Below are 16,662 nucleotides of genomic sequence, written 5' to 3'. Positions count from 1 at the left end.
AGCTTTTTTCTACGCCCCAAGACTGGCTAGACTGTTTGAGATGTTTGTCAATATAGCCAACTCTACGTTCTGAATTTTTTCCTACCTGTGACAAGTGATGGTTGCTAATAGGAACTTTTATGAATTGTGAATCACATGCAGTATTCTCTTCACCATAAGAATAATTCGAATGTAAACATTTTGCCATGTATTCTTTCATGTTTGCTGCTATCTCATTTAAATCCTGTCTGCCTAATAAACTACGAAACTAGAGTGAGACAACAGCAAACGCGAAAGAATATACATATCATGTCATGTTTATATTCATATTATTCTTATGCCGATTAGTGATACAGTCAGAAATGAAGCACGGCAACTGACTAGATTTTTAAATCTGAGATGACTAATTTCTATGCAGAATGTAATGTACTAAAGAGGCGTCTGCAAAGATTTTCAAACGGAGAAAAATTTTTGCTAAACTCTCGTTCACATCTTCTATCATACGCAGTCTATTATTTGGTTCTTGTTTATCATTATCAAAGAAAGCAGCAGTGTAAGTAACAACAAATAGCAGTCTCTTGCCATTGTTTCGCTAATGAGACAATTCCTCTCTTCCTTTTTATTGTAAGCGGCGGTAGCGCGCACAAAAGCAAGCGATGCCGCGAGCGGTGACAGGCCGTAAACACTCATTATCAGAATGCAACAAAAAATGCATAACACAGTGCAATAATGCATTTTCAGCTTAGAGTGACGTAAACACCTATAACAAAGAGAACAGCACTTATCAGATCAAAGAAAAATAAGCAATCAATTCAAACCAGACGAAGCACGTGAAAAAGGAAGGGTAGCCGTATAAATACGGACAGAGCGCCTGACGCATAGCAATGGCTACCTGGTAAAGCTTAACTGCTAAGCTTACGACTCGAACCAAACTACTGTAGCTGTATCGTCATTCATTCGACCTAAATTGTGTCTCATATTACAATGGACCAACTTTGTTTCAATTTGGAGGTGCGGTGTAAAACTTTTCTCTCCCCTTGAATTTCGAGTCTCAAATTTCAGGTGCGGCTTAGATTCGGGAATTATTTTTTTCCTTGATTTCGAGTCTCATTTTTCAGGTGCGGCTTAGATTCGAGTGCCGCTTAGATTCGAGTAAATACGGTAACTTTTGCCTGTTGTTATTTGCACATTCCCTTTTGAACTGAGAGTAGAAAAGCCTGGCTTCCTCAGCATTTTCTGAATTTCACTGGTAAACCACGGTGGGTCTTTTCCAACCTTAATCCACTTACTTGGCAATACTTCTATAGAGCACAATTTACAATACGTTCAAACATTGCCCATAATTCTTCTATGTCTATCATGCAGGAACTAAATGATGTCAATTCATTGTCTAAGTGGGATGCTAACAACTGCTTAACTGCTCTTTCTAGTGGAAATACTCTTCTAGCCTTCTTGATTGAGTTATTAAATTGAATAACCATCATCACTATGGTCTCATGATCATTAATCCCTACCTCTATAAAGATGTCATCAATGAAGTGAAGCCCATTTGCAATTACAAGGTCTAAAATATTTCCATTGTGTGTGGGCTGTCAAACTAGCTGCTCAAGACAGTTTTCAGAAAATATATTCAAAAGTCTGACATATTCAAGACTGTTTGTCTGTACCCCATTCAATGAATCTGTAGACATCCCAGTCTATACTCACTACGTTGAAGTCCCCTCCAATTTATGTTCCATTATCCGCGTATTTTCACACCAACAATCATAGACTCTCTATGAGTGACTCTAAAACTGTCACAGCAGAATTTGGTGGCTGGTAAAATCATCCAACAATAACTAAATTTCAATAGACCTCTTACACATGACCAGGTAATTTCACTGTCCCACTCAAATTCAACCTCAAGATAGAGAATATTTTTGTCAGTTGCAGTGAACATTCCCCCTCCTACAGCATCTAATATGTCTTTTTAATATACGTTCCATGTTTTGTTAAATATCTCAGAGCTCTTTACCTTTGGTTTCAGCCAATTCTCAGTCCGAAGAATAAATTTCCTGGAGAGTAATAAATTTGGGAACTTTGTTTGACAGCTTTAGTGTCATTATTTGAATGTTCACTGATTTCATTATCTGCCCCCGTATGCATTCAACAAGTATTCTGCTACCCAGGTAACTGCTTTCCTTGCGTACTGCACACCTGATCTATCAGTGGGAGTCCTATTGTTCCCCACCCAATAATGCAGGTCCATAAATCTGCAGCCAAGACCATAACAGAAGTGTTGAAGCCTTTTGATGAGCCCCTCAACTGGGCTCCAAACTGAAGGACACCAATCAACTCTGGGAACAATCTTGCAAACTTGCACCCCACGTGCAAGGCCAGCAGCCTTTACCAACTGTGCCTGTATGAACTGAGGATACCTCAGGACACAAGTGACAGCTGTCATTGGTGCCACAACTTGCAGACAACTGGACCCTGCATGCTCAGTAGTCACAGGCAAGGCCCCTTCCAAATCTCAGATGAGGCACCTTAGCAGACATACTGAGTGCACTTTGCCTTTATTTCCTGCCCTGTATGCTATTTCCCTGAGGAGCTCCAGAAGGTGCCTAACATTCGAGCTCCTGATAACTAATCAACCCCTGCCTCTATGTGCCTGCTTGGGCCCTGCTGGAGGAACAGCCACCTGTTTGCTCACAGGGCAAACAGTCAAGGCCAGATGGCCAGCCTTCATGTTGGCCCTCCACCTCAAGTGACACAAACATGTTACCACCTGCCACTCATCCTTCTGTGAGAGTGGAGCTACCATGTCGGGTACACTAGGAGGTGCATCGGTAGCCCTTGGATGAAACAAGCAACATCTGAAGTGTCCCTTACAATGTGCTAGATTCTCTCCCACCACTTACCCTGAGGCAGCAGCCTGAAGATGAATGACTGAATCCAAAAACACACTCAGCTGTTCATGAACTATGGCCAGCTTCTTCTGCATCTGCACACAGTATGCACACATCCTACCCATCCTAGTATTACTAGCTTAAGAACTGGCTACAAATGCACAGGCAGAAACCTAGATATGCAACTTGCTACCCTTCTGAGATGTCATCAATGGAGGCTGATGCCCTATGAGCTGCATAGCTATCTGTTCAGAAGAAATGACAACTGTGCTACAGAGTGCAGACTCTACAATTTATAGTTAGAAAACACAAGATTACACCTCTTAAATAGAAATATACACATGAAATTTAAGAAATATACTACTAAGAAAACACAGAAAAAGCTAAATACTTAACTTGTTGCTCTGCAGATGTGTACTAGGCAATGGCTGGAGCTCGATTCAAGAGAAGGAGGTGCATGAACCTTGGAAAACTGTTGGCAGTTGTGAACTGTTGGAGGAGATTCATATTTTGAAGAACATTTACTATGTATCATCAATACATTCCTTTGTGTGACTTCATCTTTAATATTTACAGGGCAAAACCTATACATAATTTAGGAGTAAAGGCGGAAACTTACCACATAGTAGGGGTTTTCAGTCATCAATAGGCACTTAAACAAGACTGAGAACTTTCCTAGCTTTTGGGTGAATCTTTTTCAAGCAATGCAGATGGACAATAAGAGAGTGATAAAACAGGTGTAAAATAGACTAGCTCAAAAAAGAATATGCCTGAAATCTATCAAAGTTTCAGTTTTTGTTTATTTTTATTTTTATTTTTTATTTGTGTGTATATGACTCAGTGTCTTTGCTTTTAGAGAGTTGTTACCTTTACTCCTAAATTATGTACACTCTACCAGTACTTTCCATTATCATTTACAAATCATGTACATTCATTTTAAGATGTTGAAACACAAATAGTATATAGTGGTTTAGTGGGAGCTACTTAATTTAGTGCACAGAATTTATATCTGACAGATGCTGTTCTACGTTAAGAAATAGCTTGACTCATTTTACATCCCTCGAGCTTTTCCTTCAGTATATGATGTATGAAATATGATACATGTTTAAATAAATGGACATAAACACCATAACATCTGTCTGTGAAAGGCTGCCAACATCCATAACAAAAATTCATTTCTGTCCTTAATATAAGTTACTCATTCAGTAAAACATGATTATTCTTTCTGTACAGGCATGATGTAGAGCTAAAGAAGGTAAATAGCAAATACATTCTTAAGTCAACCTTGACACCAAGGACAGCACGGCGCCAGCTGGGCCTGCAGCAGAATGACAGGAAGGATGGACAGCCTTTAGGGCGGTCATCTTCTTGCCCATCTGGCATGGACTCACAACGTTCTAGTATACCTTCTCTCAACTCTGCACAGGTGACTATGAGACTTCCACCCACAGCTGGAGTAGAGACATATGAGGTCTGTTTAAAAAATTCTGGAACTTTGTCCACAAAATTTTTGTATGCTGACCTTTTACTTATTATGCATGGTATCCTTCGAAATATGCTCCTCCTCAACTGATACATTGCTCCCAATGCCATTTCCACTTCCAGAAGCAGCCACGGTACACCTCATGTTGGATCACGCAAAGTGCTGTCTGCAAATTTTCTTTTATCTCATCTATCATTGCAAATCATCATTCCTTCAATGAGATTTTCAACTTTGGAAATTAAAAAAAAAAAAGTTCGCAGGGGCCAGGTCTGAAGAACACAGAAGATGAGGCAACGCAGCTATTTCATTTTTTATGCAATAGTCATGCACCAACAGGGATGAATGTGAAGGTGTGTTATCACGATGCATGAGCCATGGATTGTCTCACCACATTTTAGGCTGTTTCCCTCTCACATTTTCTCATAGGCATCGCAACATGTCCTGATAATGCCATCGATTAACAGTTTGTCCCTACAGCACAAATTCATGATACACGAATCCTCCAAAGTCAAAGAATGCAATTGGCATGGCTTTGACATTCGACCTGACCTGCTTTTTTTGGTCTTGGAGAACCTTTCCCAACCCATTCTGAAGACTGAACCTTGGTCTCAACTTCATAACTGTAGACCCATGTCTCATTACCAGTTATGATTCTCTTAAGGAAGATGAGCCATAGGACAAACTTGGTAGCAACACGATGCATTCCAAAATGCTGGGTCAGGATTTCATGACCAACTGAAATCTTACATTCTTCTGCAATCTCTCAGACAATCAGTCTTTGATTGACACACACAATTTTGTTGATGTTCCTGACAAAAGAGTCAATAGTAGACGTAGAAGGGTGTTCTGAATGAGGGTCATCTTTAACCTCTGTCCAGCCAGTTTTAAACTGTGTGAACCATTTGTAACAATGAGTACAGTTTAAGCACTCATCACTGTAGGCTTCCTGCATTATTTGGTGTGCCTCTGTGAAGGTTTTCTTGAGTTTCACAGAAAATTTAATGCAAACGAATTGCTCCTCTAGCTCCACCATTTCTCACAAACTATGCAGCACAACATTCTACTCAAAACAGCACTGAACAATAGCTAACAGACATACAACACTGAAACTTCTGGTAGTTACACATTAAACAAAGGCATGTGCAGGGATGCCAATAGCATTTTGTTCCAAGACACCATTGGTGCAAAATTACAAATGTTCTGGAATTTTTTGAACAGACCTTGTAACTTGTATACAAGAAAATAAAAGGCAGTGGTTTGCTTTATCTCATGAAAAATTGTTGTAAGTTATATCCCCAGAAAAAAATACTGCAGTTCTTCTATATATGACACAAAAGAAATGATGAAAGCAGAAATATGAGAAAATGCTTAAAAGCCAAATATAAATTTAAAGATTGGATTAATATTAATTATATGCATATAAAATTATTTTTTAATTTTATTATGTAATGAACCAACATTACACATATGTTGAAGTGAAACTTCTTGTATAATTGTGCTGTATAATTTCATGGTAACAGGATCCCTAGATCTAACACATTTAATGTCAAGTACCTTGGAATCACTCTTTAAGAGAAGGTGAAAAGAATTTTCCAGTTATGCCTTTTAGATTCCACCATCAAATAAGTCTTTTATTTGGTTTATTAACTCCTGTAGTTTGAATGGTTATAGCATGCTCAGTGTACATCACAGTATTCTTCTGTTGGATGTCTCTACATACCCAGAAAAAGACATCTGAACTTCTGTGGTATATGCAATTTGCTAACAAGCTCTAATCTCTGTTGTCCTCTTCATGTCAGCACAAATAAATCGAAAACTTTTCAAATCAATAGGAAGTTTTTCAGGTTAGAGGAACCCCTCCAGCTGCTCAGTGATGAATTGAATACTATAATAGGAAAAAGAAGTGGATCATCCACATTAATCATGGAAGAGAGTATTTGTTATTGCAGATCAGAAAGAGGAAACTGCAAGTATGTCCCTGTTATAATGCCCCCATTCGACAGGATCACCATCAAACATATTGCATACACTCATTTCATGACAAAAAGAGGTTTGATGAAGACTGGTGACAGGAACTTTATGCCACTACTTCTTCTCCCCTTGCCAAATTCTAGCAGTGAAAAGTTGACTGTTGCAAAAACAAAATGGCAAGGGTTCCCTCTAACATCCCCTGCTTAAGCAACACCCTCAGTGCTATCCATACATCTTTGTTGAGCACTTTACAAATGTATCTGTATAGAGATGACCCTTGACCAATTTCTAGTCACCTACAGGCAGACAATCCCTTTGATATGCTTCAACTGAATGGTACTATGCTGCTGCTATGGCACCTGTTTGCAGACATGTGGAATCTGAGGACGTTGAAGGGGTTATCTGCCTGCAGGTGCCTAGAATTACTCAAGATTTGTCTCTGTAAGGCACTGAGATTGTTGCCAAACTAGGGAATGTTTGTGTGACCCTTTTGCCATTTTATTAATGTATGTGATGTGTGTAAATGAATGACTGAGGGGAAAGTGTGGTTTCATTGATGCCCCTTATGTCATCTAATGAGGACTTTTTGTGTTGATTCTGAGTGATGGTGTGCCTGAAACAGTTTCTTCAGTCAGCTATCAGAAACCAGCATGATTTCAATGCAAGGCATCATTGTTTTGACCTCCATTGAACAGAAATCAAGAGAAGTGGGTGAGACATGGGCAAGGGTTGATGTGATGACCTTCCCATCATGTGACACATCCACTGTGAAGTTGGGCAGAATGGTGGTAAAATTTGGTGCCAATGTGTCATCACTAGCCTACCTTCTGCCTCACATGAACGTATGAACTCTGGCCTTTTTTCGTATGTGTCGACACCTTGCTATCTGATGTGTCACCAAACCCGGGGTGACATTACAGGAATCAGAAATACCCATGACAATTCATGTAAGAAAATTGCCACAAAAGCAAAGATTCAAGAGAAGACAGACTTCTGTTGACAAACAAAGCTGAATGAAAACAAAATTAATATAAATAAATTAATGTGGAAAGCATTCAGTGAGTTTGGTGATCAGTCTGGAGAAAAATCCTAAGAAGGTTTGGTTTGACACAAAGTCAGAAAATTGATCAAAATTATCTATTGTCACTCAGTGATCAAGTGGGCACTGAAACAGAAGTTGACAGAGAGAAGACTGAAGAACAGAATCTGGTCTTCTGAAATCGTTTCGCTGAAGAACATTGCCATACAGTTCCACCTTTCAGTCACCACAAAATGGGTGATATTGAGATAAATTATCACAAGACAGAAAACCACCAAAAATTTCTCAGTTAAGGAAAGTCAATAGGGAATGATAAGGTGACTGTACAGCTCTAAATAGATTGTACAAAAAAGCTTGCTCTTCCTCTAACAAGAATTTTTATAGGTCACAGGGGAAACAAAGCATTCCAAGTGATTTTGAAAAGGTGCAGGTAATTCCCATTTTCTTAAAGACTCATTGCAGGTAACTGTAGGTATGTATCATTGACATCAGTTTGTTATAAATTATGGAACATATTTTATTCCTCTTTGTTATGACCTGCTCTTAATGGTAGTCAACCTGGAGTCTGCAAACAAAGGTCTTGTGAAACCCAGCTCACTCCATCCTTGCATCAGTGTTTCAGTCACAGTGTGTAATTATATCATCTTCTGATATAACAGGAGTATTATATATCATAATTTTCATAGGAATCATGGTGGCCATGGAACAGGTCCACCTCTGCTGTTTTTAGAATGTGATGTCCAGGTGGTGCTGCACATTTACTTAAAAATAAACTGGAGTTCCATCATTTTTCACTCACATTATGCTGTGAACTGACAGTGGCACCTCATTCAATATGGCAGTAAGAAGACTGTAAGAAAATGAAATAGATAGGTTTAGACTGGTTGGCACTAGATACGGCCCAATGATCTGATCATATTTGTTCAAACATAATCTGCATTGGTTGCTACTAAATTCTTACACATGCATTTTCATGAGCACAAAAATGAGTGCTCTGTGCATTTATAGTGGCATCTTCACTGATTGTGTGTTCATTGGTAAATAGCACCAAAAAGGAAATTGTGACTGGAGTATGCAGCACTGTAGACACCATTGTATTGTGCAAACTGTTACACATTGTGGGTGGTCCTCCACAACAACTGCCTGAACTTCTTGGAGAAAGTCTCGATCTAGCTCTTGTCTATAGACAACTCTCCAAAACTAGTACGAGATTTGGCCAACACTTGGTGAGTGCTAGTACTCACCAAAGTATTAGAAAACAACCATTCAGAATAAGCATAAATGGTTGGCAACCACTTTTGACAACTAATACTGGACAGAAATGCAGACAAATTGATATAGTATTCAGAAAATCTACAATATGTATGGTAAGTTTCTCAGTATGATGCAGTACTTCTGTACATACCAAAAAAGTGAATAACACATTCACATTACAAATTTGGAAAAATTCCAGTTGGAAAATTTGACACCTACCTTCACTTTCCTAGTTTCTCACAGTCTTCTGTCAGTTACTGTGAATGTGAAATGATACAGAGGATTTATGTTGGGACACAGCATACAACAGTAAGCAAGTCTGTTAGTACCATCAGTTTAATTGTAGTCAAGTAGCAAATCGGTCATTTCATTACTTGTGTACAATGTTGCAATTCTGTCAAAAATATTACTACACTGGTATGTGCCATAGGTGCTGAACTGTGATGAAAATGAAGGACCATAGAAGATGCAGCACACACACAGGAATGCTGTTAGGTGCAGTCCATAAATCTAGCTTACACACAAGACTAGTGGCTGCATAATTACATAGGCTACCAATTTTTTCACCATTTACTGATAGGAAGATAATGTATTTTTTCATTGGAGTTCACTTTACATTGATAAGGTCTTAGTAGTACATTAATGATTTGGCAGCCCCTGGAATGAAAGTAGCATAACTGAGAAAGTGTTTGAAAACATTCATGATGATATATATGGCTATGTGCACTCATCAGAATGTTTATTACCTACAGAGGTTGAAATGGGTAAGAGTACAAACACATAGGCAAATAATGAGAGATGCTTCATGAGGCTGTCTGTAAATGATTCTGTTATATACATGAATGTTGCAATGGCATTAGGTAGGGAAACGTAGGAAAACTTGCTTTGGATTGAAGTTTAGAGGTAGTGTTGTCAGTTAACCATCAATATAAACATATGTAACAGTTTGTACATTAAGAGATGGATAGATCCATTCTTCTTCAGTTATACTATTGGCAATAAATCACAGGAAACAGTAACATTATTAGAATAACTGAGATTACTCATTTGAAGCAACCTAAAATGGGGTGACTACACAAAACTAGTAATAGGAAAAGCACTGAGACCTTTATCTAGCATGATTAATAGAGACAAAGGTCCATATATAAGAAGGCTAAAAGAACAAACACTCAAAATTTCAGACCAATATGCTTAAATCAGCTTTCTGGAAAATTCTTGAACATATTGTCAGTTCGAATATAATAAATTTCCTTGAGACTTCTGTCCACAAATCAGCATGGTTTTAGAAAGCATTGCTCACGTGAAACTCAGTTTGCCCCCTTCTCGTATGATACCCTGTCATCCACAGTAACCAGGGTAGCATGCAGCTTCTACATTCCTAAATTTCTGAAAAGCATTTAACACGGTGCCCCACACCATTCTGTTGACAAAGGTATGAGCATATGGAATAGCTTGCCAGCTATATGAGCAGCTCAAAGACTTCATAACTGATAAAACCCAATATACTGCGATCGACAGCAAGTTTTCATCAGAGACAAGAATATTATCAGGAGTGCCGAGGGAAGTGTGATAGGACTGCTGTTATTCCTTATATATATGTAAACAGTCTGATGGACAGGGTGAGCAGCAATCTGTGGCTGTTTGCTGATGATGCTGTGGTGTATGGGGAGTTGTTGTTGAGTGACTGTAGGATGATACAAGATGACTTAGACAAAAATTTTAGTTGGTGTGATGAATGACAGCTGGCTCTAAATGTAGAAAATGTAAGTTAATGCAGATGAGTCGGAAAAAGAAATCCATAATGTTTGAGTACAGCATTAGTAGTCTGCCACTTGACACAGTCATGTGAATTAAATATTTAGGCATAACACTGCAAAGTGACATGAAATGTAACGAGCATGAAGGATTACAGTAGGAAAGGTGAATGGTTGACTTTGGATTAGTGGGAGAATTTTAGGAAAGTGTGGTTCATTTGTACAGGAGACTTTATATAGAACACTAGTGTGACCCATTCTTGAGCACTGCTTGAGTGTCTGTGATCCCACCAGGTAAGATTAAAAGGAAGTCGTCAAAGGAGTTCAGAGGTGGGCTGCTAGCAGCTGATCTGATATTCTGTACCCTCTTATTTTGGTCATTAGGTAGCAATGCAGAACTGTACTGAACATCTTTTAGAAGTGAAGCACACTGCATCAAACTGGGCGCTGGTATCTACTGCTTTCTGGGTCTAGAGGATGAAGATAAAGAGCTGGGTTTCACATAATCACTGTTTTCAGAACCTATGTTGATTCCTATAGAGGTGATTTTTGGTCTACAAAAAATGTCACAATAACTTGCGTGCTCAAAAACTGGAATGACCTGAATTGTTTTCCAGTGCTACACTCCCTCAGCAACCTACAGAACACTGCTGCTAAAAGAGCAGCCCCTTCTTTCATATATTGATAACTCATCAGGTCCAGTGGTCTGACCTTTGTTGACTTATTTCAGTTGATTTTCTATCCCATGGTCACTTATACTGATATCAATCACTTTGGCATTTGTGCGATGGTTTAATGTAGGGTAACCATAGAGCCAAACCAGAAGCAAAAGCATTAGGAGTTCTTCCACTGATGCAATGATGGAACATAAATAACAACAAAGGCCACTTACATTCTGCTTTAGGATAGACTGTTTCTAGGAATGGTACTGTCATTTTCAGGAGTCCTTTGTGTAAATATTTAGATTTATGATCAAATTAAAAAAATAAAGTTTTCTGTTATGTTCATAGGTTACTCTAAAGAACTTCTAAATTATATGAAACAGTATTGCATCTAAAGTATTTCATAGTGGTTAAAAGTGACAGCAGCATTGTTACTGCTCTCTTCACTGCTGTTAGACTTGCAACAAGCATGTGGAAGCAACAGACTTGCTACAAATATCAGGAAGCACACTTCAAGTGCATGCAGTGAAGAGCATTCCTAAGGGTTACTGGAGTATATGGAACACTGATAAATGTATGTTGATAATTCTGGGATTTTAATGTGAAATATGTTTTGTTCATTTCATTTTCTAAAATTTTAGAAGGCCTGTCCAGATCTACAATGAAATCATTTTTAAGATGAATGCAAATCTTTTACATACCTCCCTCAGATACAAACAATGGAAAATCCAGTATGGAACATAACACACATACACACAAATGACCATAGTCTCTGGCAGCTGAAGTCAGATATTTTCCTCAGATACAGCTATAAAGTAGTCACAATAATTTTAAATATAACAAAAAACTTAAAAATATATATAATTCCCCTGTTCAAACTGTGAAATTGTACTCTGTGAATTCTTCAATATGTTATGGATGGCAGAATGGAATGGGGCAGCAAATGCACCTGTTCACTGGTTCTCATTGTCTAACTCATGGATGATCTCCTATCCTTTTTACCCCCAGACACGTGCATTTAACATCTGTTAAAGTGCATGAATAAAATAGAACAGTCTAGGAGGCTGATGTCAAATGAAACATGTCTGAAAGAACAGATACCATCTTAGTAAATATATAGTTAAGGCTCACCGGCCACTTGACCATCTTCTTCTTCTGTGTGAATGCACAAACAGTGCCCGAACTCTTACAGGAATCGGCAACGCACCACAAGTAATGAGTATAATGGGCGGGGGCACTATGAATGTAGTGCAGGACAATACATTGAGAATGTGGGTTTCATGGGAGGCGTGCCAGAGATAAATCCCTGCAGTCATGCTATCCTCTGTGTCCTCGGTGGCTCAGATGGATAGAGTGTCTGCCATGTAAGCAGGAGATCCTGGGTTCGAGTCCCAGTTGGGGCACACATTTTCATCTGTCCCCGTTGACGTATGTCAACACCTATAAGCAGCTAAGGGTGTTCATTTCATTGTAAACAAACATGGGCAGAACTATGCAAAAATTATGAATAAACACAGACAACATATAATAATTACAAATATTACAAACTGATGATGTTGAACGATACCTGCTATCATACACTGCCTTGCTGTTTGTGTGTCTATCTTGTATTATTTGTTTTAATTAATTATTGTCAACAAATTAATAAAATTGGTGTTTTACCAGTGCAATATTTATGCTGCAAATTATACAAGTATGTCAGTTGTTGCATTTCAATGAGACCTTTAAAATGAGCAATTGCTCTATTTTGTACTTGAATTGGTTCAAAGGTTATAAATTATTCAGTAAATTGCACTTATTGCAGATTTATTTATTTAATATATTTTGATATAAAATTCATATAAATCGTATCAGCATCTCAGCTTCTTTCATTTGCCATACCATACTTTTAATACTAATTTGCGTTTGCATATAATCCCTGCAAACACGGATAAAGCATTGTCTTAAAGCCATGTGGTGGAATGGGCTAAACCCACATGATGTCACATAATCATCAGCTGTTTGAAACTGACAGGTTTATGTGAAATGGTCTGCCACTGACCACTTGCTCGCTGCCATTTTCCATCCTCCTCTTGCCTGCTGCCTGGCTGAGCCAACCTCACCAATCACCGTGCATGTGCCCCTTAAGTGTGACTCATGATCAAACTTCTCTCTCCAAATGATAACAAATGAATGTCATGTCACAAATAGTATTAATAACACTTTGCCACCAGAAGAGTAAAGAGCAGTCTTTTCAACAAACCAAGCTCCAAGTACAATAAACATAATCTGCTAGTTTAATGTAAATTTTTATCCCCACATACTGTGACCTTCGATCATAGGACTTCAAACATTGTGTTAGAAATTTAAAATTCTTGCTGTGATGAGTGTTGTAGTTACGGTATGCTGAAAACAGAGAGGTACAAGTGAATGTCATTCTCCGTGTAATAAAATCCAAACCTCATATGTGTACAGGGAATAGAATTTAAAAAAAGAAAGTGGACCATCAGAAATCCTTTGCTTCTAATCATTTTCTTTTGCAATGCCATTGCACAACCGGAAATGAATTTTTCTCCTTGATGCACCTAGTGATACTAAGCCCTGTGCCATGCCCGGCCTCACCAGAAACTAACAGCTTCTTTAAGTGGTTGTGTTACTTAAGCCAGCACGTCTTTAACACCTGTCACAGAGACACACACATTCACAGAGACACCCAGAGACACAGGGGCGCCACAGAGAACCCAGAGAGCACCTACAACTTCACTGAAATGAAAATTGTGGTAGCAAATTACATCTCTATGAGCAAAACTCTCAAGGTGACCGTACACACTTTTGCCTCCACATTTAGCAAACACAACAGTTAACCAACCATTACAGTTGCCAGGTGGAGTAGCACCAGCCTGACTTAAAGCAAAGTCAAATCTACAGTCTAAAAACACGCACAGTCCATCAATAACAGCACAAGAAGCGATGCCTTTAACTTTATTCTTAGCTGTGATAACAGCAGTCTTCAACTCAACATTGTGTATAGCCTTATACACAGACACATGTGAGCAATGACAACAATGATAGCTCATAGAGATGTAATTTGTTATCTTACTTTTCATTTTAGTGAAGTTGTAGGTGATAGTAGTTCTTATTTAGTTCCTGTGTGAACTTTGTTTATAAGTACTCATGCCACAGGAAGGTAGTTTCTGGTAAGGCTGTAGCACTCAAAATGCCCCAAGAAGCTTATGCAATAACAAATAACCAGCTCAAAGTAACAGTGATAAGACTATCTCCTTGATGTCTGTGTTTGGGACACCTGACAAAATACAAGTTACAAATGCTAAGCTACTCAGTTTATTTGCTAAGAAGTCTATGTGTACCTTCTAATTTAAATTTTTGCCTGGGTTTAGGCCTAAGAACTTTACATGGTTTGCTTCCAGGAGCTCCTGATCACTGCAAGATATTTTTATGTATCTTCATTCTAATGATTTTCTTTCAAATTGCACCATTTGGGTTTTAAATACATTTTCCATTTTGATGGAACTAGGCTCCACAGTTTTCTAAAGTAATTTTTTTTTGTTCTTTTATCTTCCAAGAGTGTCTTGACACTAACTTTGGTGCCACTAATGGCCGTAACATAAGACCAGAATTTTTTTGAGGCTTTATGATATGTTTTTCAACAACAGTCTGTTGTGGTTGTCACTGAACACTTCAAGCAATGTCTTTTTGACAGTCAAATGCATTTCATTTAGCATCTCTCATTTTAGAGCTCTGTTCCTTGTTTTACACATATCGTGCAGAAGTTGTTGTTTTTATAGAAGTTTCTTTACTGGGACTGTTATACCATGGAGGGTTCCTCTCATCATGAACTGTTATACTAGGTAAATATTTACTCAGTGCTTGGTCAATTGTTCTCTAACTTGAGCTGCAGTTCTTCTAAACACTTCTGCCCAGAATTAAGTACTTCAAATTATCCTTGAGATATGACACTACTGTCTCTTTAGCAAAAGCAGAATAAGTATTTCTAGAGATTAAATTTCTATTAGTCTTGATTATGAAAAAATTCTCTTAGGCAATTGAATTCAAAATATTGGTGATGTTTCTTATGGGTGCATTCGGTCTAGAATATCTCATCAGAACCACTAGAAGGGAAATATAATTTATACAGTTTTAGGTCTTAATGTTCCTTCTCTACTTCAAAAATAATGTATCTCACTATAATATTAATTTTAACTCATTGTTTCATTCCAGACTGTATCCAGCTTGCTTGATGTTCCCAATCCCACTGGAAATGGTGATGGGAACTGTGTGATCAGTCTCCCAGTGCCTTCAAGCAACCAGACATCACAATCACAACCAGCATCTTTCACAACAATGACACCTAAGGAGATATCTCAATGGATAGACAAACGAAGTCGAATCGTGTTTCCCATTGCATTTCTTATATTCAATCTATTTTATTGGTCTTTTGTATGGATTTTCTGAAAATCCATCAACACAGATTTTAAGCCTTGCTGGCAGTTGCCACAAAAGTGAAGACATATTGAATTTGTTCATATACAATAAAAAGATGCACAAAAACTTGCCACTGCATCTGAAAGAACTGTGATGTGTAAACATTTTAGTGCAAGTTGTGGATTTGCTTGCAGGTATCAGTGCCTAACCGACATTAAGGTTCCAAGTGACTACAGAAGCAACAAATAATAGTTGTACTTATATGTCTTAGAAAATCCAAAATATGATTGAGTATCAAGCTGGCCTGATGCAATAAAATGTGTATGCTCTTGGTTTCATTAAGAAATCATGCTCAGTTGAGCAGGCCAATGAAGATTTAATATTTAATTACATCTCAGAAAGCATTATGTGAGTGTAAGTGCCAAAAAATCTCATTGTAAATACTTTGTGTCAGAAGACTGGTATTATTTATGTATGCCTATATTTAAATTTTGTTGAAGAAATTAACTAATAACATTTTAGTAAGTAAGGCTGTTTTATATGTAAAATATATTTGTATATAAATCTCTCATCATGACTCATTTAAGAATAATGAAATGAATGTTTAAAGAATGTTTGTGGATATACTGCATAGTACAAATCATAAAGCAAAGGAACATGTCACACAAGTGCTATGTAAGTAGTGTCTGTGACTGAATTCTGGCTAATGAGGAAGCTCAGCATGAAAGTTCTTTTTTATTTCAGTAGGACTATAATAAATTTGAAATTGTTTGGAGTGATTGGCCTGTGTAACAACAGCAATTTTTAAAAATATTTTCCTTCTGTACCTGTGTGTAAGAAGACATATAGGAGAATCTGTAAAATATTAAATAAAAGTACAAATACTTTTGCCTGAATTTGGTATGGTTTGCAATTCACAGCAATTTCTTAAAGTCATGGATCGCATTGTAGTAAAATAATTATAATTACAATATGCAGAAATCTGGTTCTTCAGGTATGTAACAGCTTCTGCATCACATTCCAAATCATAATAAAATGATTTAATGCAGCTTCCTCCATTTCTGTTAACATATTTAATGTATTAAGCACTTTTATGTTGTACTTAATCTTATTTGGAATGTATGTCGGAGTGTGACTATGCAACTGATTCACTGTAGTAAGTGAAACTTTTTAAGCTATGCACACAAATAAAACTTCAGGACTAAAAGAA

At 37.7% G+C, this 16,662-nt stretch overlaps 1 protein-coding gene across 1 annotated transcript in view; it reads left to right on the top strand.

Annotated features, from left to right (window-relative positions):
* Positions 1-16,662, top strand: part of LOC126457434 (pH-sensitive chloride channel 2-like) — a 276,278-nt gene extending 259,616 nt beyond the window's left edge. The window contains exons 9-10 of the mRNA XM_050093705.1: positions 4,101-4,293; positions 15,249-16,662. Coding sequence (XP_049949662.1) covers positions 4,101-4,293; positions 15,249-15,482 — 427 coding nt within the window. The 3' untranslated portion in view covers positions 15,483-16,662. The remainder of the gene's footprint in view (positions 1-4,100; positions 4,294-15,248) is intronic.

Source organism: Schistocerca serialis, chromosome 2 (assembly GCF_023864345.2).
Source record: "Schistocerca serialis cubense isolate TAMUIC-IGC-003099 chromosome 2, iqSchSeri2.2, whole genome shotgun sequence".
In the NCBI taxonomy this organism is placed as follows: Eukaryota; Metazoa; Arthropoda; class Insecta; order Orthoptera; family Acrididae; genus Schistocerca; species Schistocerca serialis.
This window is presented reverse-complemented; position numbering and strand designations above follow the sequence as displayed.